The sequence below is a fragment of the Coregonus clupeaformis genome, unplaced genomic scaffold, assembly GCF_020615455.1.
Source record: "Coregonus clupeaformis isolate EN_2021a unplaced genomic scaffold, ASM2061545v1 scaf0133, whole genome shotgun sequence".
NCBI lineage: Eukaryota > Metazoa > Chordata > Actinopteri > Salmoniformes > Salmonidae > Coregonus > Coregonus clupeaformis.
The window spans coordinates 105,610-112,911 of NW_025533588.1; the positions used below are offsets into that span (position 1 = coordinate 105,610).

At 41.8% G+C, this 7,302-nt stretch overlaps 1 protein-coding gene across 1 annotated transcript; it reads right to left on the reverse strand.

Annotated features, from left to right (window-relative positions):
• Window positions 1–4,736: 4,736 nt before the first annotated feature.
• LOC121555898 (neurogenic differentiation factor 1-like) lies at window positions 4,737–6,695 on the reverse strand. The gene is made up of 2 exons (XM_041869758.1): window positions 6,594–6,695; window positions 4,737–6,070 (listed from the first exon to the last, which is right to left on the reverse strand). Exon 2 carries the CDS (start codon window positions 6,043–6,045, stop codon window positions 5,047–5,049), a length of 999 nt encoding a protein of 332 aa, XP_041725692.1. The 5' UTR covers window positions 6,046–6,070; window positions 6,594–6,695; the 3' UTR covers window positions 4,737–5,046.
• Window positions 6,696–7,302: the final 607 nt, after the last annotated feature.

Genomic DNA, 7,302 nt, shown 5'->3' on the forward strand with positions numbered 1-7,302 from the left:
GTCTGGCAGACATATCAGTGTGGATGTCGGATTACCACCTCAAGCTGAACCTCGGCAAGATGGAGCTGCTCTTGCTCCCGGGGAAGGACTGCCCGCTCCATGATCTCGCCATCACGGTTGACAACTTCATTGTGTCCTCCTCCTGCAAAGAACCTTGGCGTGACCATGGACAACACCCTGCCGTTCTCCGCTAACATCAAAGCGGTGACCCGATCCTGCAGGTTCATGCTCTACAACATTCGCAGAGTACGACCCTACCTTACACAAAAAGCGGCACAGGTCCTAATCCAGGCACTTGTCATACCCCATCTGGATTACTGAAACTTGCTGTTGGCTGGGCTCCCTGCCTGTGCCATTAAACCCCTACAACTCATCCAGAACGCTGCAGCCCGTCTGGTGTTCAACCTTCCCAAGTTCTCTCATGTCACCCCGCTTCTCCGCACACTCCACTGGCTTCCAGTTGAGGCTCGCATCTACTACAAGACCATGGTGCTTGCCTACGGAGCTGTGAGGGGAACGGCACCTCCTTACCTTCAGGCTCTGATCAGACCCTACACCCAAACGAGGGCACTACGTTCATCCAGCTCTGGCCTGCTAGCTCCCCTACCTCTACAGAAGAACAGTTCCCGCTCAGCCCAGTCAAAGCTATTCGCTGCTCTGGCACCCAAATGGTGGAACTAGCTCCCCCACGACGCCAGGACAGCGGAGTCACTGACCACCTTCCGGAGACACTTGAAACCCTACCTCTTTAAGGAATACCTGGAATAGTGTAAAGTAATCCTTCTTCCCCCACCCCCCATAAAAAAAAGGTGGTTGTTCCACTGGCTATCATAAGTTGAATGCACCAATTTGTAAGTCGCTCTGGATAAGAGCGTCTGCTAAATGATGTAAATGTAAATGTTTTCTAGTGACATATATTTGGATACATCCATAATAATGAGCTAATGAGGCGCGATTTCACCTGGCATAGAAAATGTGTTCTCTCGTCAGGACACTGTTGTTCAGAGGAGCTAGCCAACAACACAGCTAACACAATCACTTCAAACTGATACTGGAAAGACTGCAAACTAGCTGAAAACATTTTGTTTTACCTTTTTTCAATGGGCATTTCTTTGTATATCCATAAAAATGATGCCAGCTGATTCATGATTTCGACGGGCTGAGAAACGCTGCCTGCCTGTCTGTCTCGTACCGACTCCTGACACGTTCATTACTATGGGACAGCTGGAGATCAAATTTGAATATTGAAACAATGTTGCAAATGTCGGAGAGACAGATAGCAAGGTTCGTACAAATCTCAAAGAAATGTGAGATAATGTCTAGATGGTTTTTATAGTGGAGATCAAGTATATGAATTGCCTGGCTGGGCTGATGAGACAGTGGATTGCGCAGTCAGATGGAACAGAGTAAATAGGCATTTTAAGTCATAGATTTAGCCGGTGGTAACTTGTGGAATAGACACCGGCTGGCATGCGGTTTTAACCAATCAGCATTCAGGATTAGAACCACCCGTTGTATAATTTGATACATTGATCTGTATTTGTGTTTTGTAATTGTATTTTGTAATTTTTGCCCATCCCTGACTGTTGAATGAATAGCTGTGATAAGGGAATAAAGCTTGTTTTGCTAACCTATAATCAGAATATTAAAGTTGTATTACATTTGTTTTTACATTTCTTAAATATTGTTTTAAAATGTTCTCACATTTATAATGGAGGTACATTCTTCCTTTCCTACCTGGACTGACCTCCACTTAATCAGATTAAATATCAGACAATATCAGCTCTTAAGACAACTGAAATGTACCCAAAATGTATCCACAGTGTGTCATCTACAGTATCTGAGGTCAGTGAAGTGAAGTCAGTGAACGCAGTTTGTCTGCATAGATTGGCTTGGTCCATGCCAACACTTTTTGTTTACTTTGTATGTACATAGATTGTTGGTCAGTTAACAAACAAGGGTGGTCTCACTGCTCTGAATGCTCAAGGAAGACAACATGCTTGGCTCGGAAAATAGGCTAATATATATTACTCTGACAATCTTATCTGAAATCACGGGCTAAAATTGGATTGGAAAGTAAATCCCTAGAAGGTAACTGGGATTCTCGGCACACTGCTAACATTTGGTGCCTTACAAACACAACACTGTTATGCCATTACGTGCCTCAACCTTGACCATCTGATCCAGTGACTTATTCTAAGCCCCAGGATTACCCTCCTCAATCTGGGTTAAATGAGCACCCGTGAACCTACCCCACCCGAGCATGGGCTGATTCTCAGAAGGGGTTAACCCAATCTCTGGAGCTGACCCTAAAGTAGATCACTGAGAGACACACTAACTGGCAACACACACACACACACACACAGATGGGCAGTATTTATTTTACATGTATTTGAAAGGAGAGCTCGGAGAGATGACCAATCAAGTTCAAGTTAAGTTTTGTGTCGTATCCACTTTTAAATCCACTGTCAAAACATGCTCTAAACAAATCAAATCAAATGTTATTTGTCACATACACGTGTTTAGCAGACGTTATTGCGGGTGTAGTGAAATGCTTGTGCTTCTAGCTCCGACAGTGCAGTAATATCTAACAAGTAATATCTAACAATTTCACAACATATACCATATACACACAAATCAACCAGCCGGTTGAGTGTTAATTTTGTTGTCATACATTTTACAGTTAATAGACATTATTTAATCAGGTAATAAGTCATGGAGAGGAACATTTACTCAGAAACTTCTGAAACCAAAATGTTTTATTGGCTAGACATATTTGTTGGGAACACATTGACATAATATTTTGGACATACTGAAATTTTTGTTGGGGTCATGATAGAGTTGGTAGCACTGGAGTCATGCAGCCCCCTCCACTCTGGCATTGTGTGTTTGGTCCCTCTGTCTTTCCACATCACCATAGTATTCAATATAAGAGAACATATATGATAATAGTTAAACATTCAAGTATGATGCTTTATGCATATTATTCAAAAGATAACTATCTCAGTGGATAATAGTTACAGCATTCTGTCTAATGGGGGTGGGGGTTACTGCAATATAGGCAGAATCTCTTTCACATGATGGTTTTGACCTCTTTACACACAATTACTTTAGTAAATAGTTTGATGTTGTTTTCCAGTCAAGAGAGTCTTCTCCTCATTTAATCCCATGACACCTAAATCTGTTGGCCCTTAATACTTAGCTAGCCTTGTGAAGCTTGGCTTTGTATCATGAAGGTACAACAAACACACAAATAGGTTGTCACTGTTTGTATTTGCATTGTACTGTATATACTGTATGTGGTGTGAATTATATTTTTTATGAGCCCCCTGATCATTTCAAATCAAAAGCACAGTAAAGGCTACTACCTTATAAATTGTGTATTGTGGAAATAATGTGGACAACAAGGATGTCACCTCATTAACCATGAAGACTACATAATGTCATTTCTAATGCAGAGGTGGATAAAGGACTCAGTGATCTCATAAAATGGCCATAGATGAGGAATACGGTTTCATAACATCTGCGCAACAATAACAGGGATTATATCATTAAGTCTTATGACAGGGCTTAGTAAGCTTTTTCATAGCCAGCAAAAGCATTATAGACTACGTCAGCACTCAGAAAGACACTCTTCTTTATCAATCTCTTTGTCCTCGGTTCAGGTCTAAAAGTGTTTCACACATTCATAATATAAGGCTGCAGAGTTTATAGTATACTCATGCTGTGTACTATATATTACTATACTGTATATTAGTGTGTAATGTTTGTATTTGTATTTGTATTTATTAAGGATCCCCATTAGCTGCTGCCAAGGCAGCAGTTATTCTTCCTGGGGTCCAGCAACATTAAGGCAGTTATATACAATTTAAAATATTACATGACATTACATTTCATAACACTTTTCACAACATATTAAGTGTGTGCCCTCAGGCCACTACTCTACTACCACATATCTACAATACAAAATATTCGGCAGCAGTTTGTGCTGATTGTTTTAGGTTGAGTAGTACTTTAATAGTAATCCATGTCCATATTTGGGTTCAAATAGTATTTGCTTTATTTAAAATACTTTGTGTTTTAAATTAACCTGCCTGGAGTGCCAGATGGGCGGGGTTTGCAATTTTGGCACTATTGCATTGGTTTCATTACGCCTGGCAAGCTCAAACAAGCACAGCTAAATTATCTGAAAGAAAACAAATACTATTTGAATCCATGGTCTGATGTCTACTGACTGTCTGAAGTTTGAATGGTGGAGGAAGGTCACATCTTGCGTCTTGTTGTGTTCAGTATCCTGTTGTGTTTTGACCACCAGAGTAATTGATAGGCAAACATCAGAGGCTAATGACAAATGGAATAATAACTGTGTTATTGACTAATAATCATATGTATGAGAGTCCAACAACTACAGAGCAGCTAGATTATTGATCCATTGAAAGGAGAAAGACATGATGATGACTATTGCTATCTCTTTATCCTTCCAACAGTGCAGTCAGCTGGACTTAGTCCATTTTGGCACATGTTGTACCAGTGCAAAGCTGGATGTCCATTATCGTTAGTTAGCCTACATCTTCTTCCAGGTTCTAATTTAAGCACTGGACAGCACATACAGTGTTCTTGTTAGCAGGCTAATGCTTGGGTAAAAGAGTGAGTAGACTAAATAATGGTATACATTGATAGCACAATCACTACAAAGAGGGATAAGTAATTGGTTGAGAAATACACAAACAAAGTCATGCATATAGAAACGTTTTTATTTCCATTATTGTTTGTTGTAACAATTATTTGATGAATCCAAACTATTGCTCTTGGTATATGATTGGGTTGGGCAACACACATTAATTTGATCTTTCTATCAAGAAGTTCGCAGAGAAGAATGAAACAGTATAATTGTATGTCAAACCAAAAATAATTTCGACCCCTAAAGTTAGTAACGAATAAATAAATACATAAATAATTTACAAGTGCATTCACTGTCCATGTGTAATCAAAAACAAAATGTTCGACACTTCAAGGGTTTCATGTTTTCTGGAATATGGCATTGAGCTAAGCGTTCAGCATCCTCTCGTGATGAGTCTCATACGACATAACGTTGTCCATGGGAATATCAAAGCGCTGTGATGAGCTTGCATAAAATGGATGAAGACATTGCACTCCCGCCAGACCTTGAGTTGCATAGTGTATCGAAAGGGCATAGTTCTTGTCGAACTCCGCCGTTGACTCGTGCTTGTAGGAAAAGTTCCCATTCACGCTCAATGGTGGACTTAGGGGTCCCTCGAAATGGGGGCTGGTGCTGGGACAGTCTGTGAATGTAGTTTCAAAGAACGGTTCAAGCGCATTGTCGACAGTGTGGGGCTTGGCGCGGTGGATATGGGAGCTGTCCATGGTACCATACGGCGGGCTAGGGTAAGGGTAGGAGGGGTGCAAAGAGAAGGATGCAGTCGATGTTTGGTGCACCTGAGACGGGATGTCCTGGGCCTGCTCCGGTAAAAACGTCCGGGGGTTGAGCTGCAGACATCCTACCACTAGATTGGTGGTGGGCTGGGACAGTCCTTGGCATAGAGCCTGCACGAACAACATCACATCTGGACTTTCATCCGATTGCAAGATCTCAGAGAGAGCCCATATGTAATTTTTTGCCAACCTCAATGTTTCTATTTTGGAGAGTTTCTGAGTATTCGAGTAGCAAGGTACAACTTTACGCAAACTCTCGAGCGCGTCATTGAGCCCGTGCATACGGTTTCTCTCTCGCGCGTTGGCATTCATGCGCCGCACCTTAAACCTCTGTTGTCGGGCTTTTGTCATTTTATTCCTCTTGGTCCCACACCTCTTAGGACTCTCATCAAGGCTCTCTTCTTCCCCGGACCCTCCTCCTTCCCCCTGCTCCACATCGTTGTTACTCTCTTCCATTCTGTTAAATCCATCGTCGTCGTCATTGACGCCGCCCTTACTCATGGTCTTGTGCGCACCGTTTACTGTTTCCATGTTCTGAGTGGCGCGACATTCCTCGGTCCATTTGGAAACGTCCTGCTGTGACACTGGCATGGCGCTGTCTTCTGTGTGAGATTGTCTGTCAGGGCAGAGAAGGAGAAAGTTCCTTACACAGTTAAAAACTGCTGATACAAAGACACCTGCGGCAACTGTGTGTGGCTCTATGAAATCATAACGCCCATGTATGATTATGTAACTGCATGATCTGAGCTTAGACAGATTAAACTATTAATACCTGCCAAATAGCAATGCAGGCAATGAATATTGTTATGAGGCATAGTAGGCTGAATGAGGCACTCATACTTTCATCATTACCATCCTTGTGCATCATCCCTGCGCATAATAAAGTGCCTTTGCAATTGTTTTCATAAATAGGCCTATATATGACAACAAGTTGACCTAAACACCCGCATGTTGAATAGCCCTATAACCACTTCTCAGTACTATGTACTACTAAGTGAAAAATATAGGCTATAAAACTCCACAGTTTACACAAAAAAATAACAACAGAGTAATGTTTAAACCCAACATTAATAGCAGTCTACAGGCATGAAATAGCTATGACTAGAGACACTCTTAAAACTGAAACTGTAAATAATTACCTTTTAATACAGAGTTTGTTGTTATAAGAGTTCCATATCCTTTGAAAAGTCCTGATTCAATCAGTCTTCAAACCTTGGATGCTGCAGTTTTATAGTATTGATGCTGAGGCTGACTGATGGTGTAGTGCACCTATGGATGCACTTTATAAAATCCCTGCGTGGACAACGGTGGGATCAATGCCCGCCCCTTTCTCCGACACGTGCCATATGGCTGGCCAAGACTCGGGCAAACGGCCTCAAGCCTCACGTGACGTTTCCAATTTAGATTCGCTAGACCTCTGGGTGCCATCCCCTATCGTGGCTGAAAAGAAACCGACCATCTGTCGCCAGTCAGAGACTCCAAGGACCTGTTTGCACCCGCAGGATAAATGAAGTCTTCCAATTAGCAGGTGTGCGCCATGAAAGGAGCGTCCTCACGCGCACCCTAACCTATTTCACCCAGCAGCATAGGCCTATATTTTGTTTCTGTTGAGGCATAGACATGGCTAAATAGCCTGAATTATGGCAGATAGAGATTAGGTTGGTTATAGGCCTACAGTTATATTTAGTGTGACAGTGTGAATTTATTATGGTCAAATGTTTGTTGGATTTGATTGTAGTATTAGCCTAATAGCCTAGGCAGTTGATATATGCCTATTATTATTAGTAATGTAGGGTAGTAGAAGACCTATAACTTACCATCAACACTTGTAGCCTTTTCTAGGCCTAT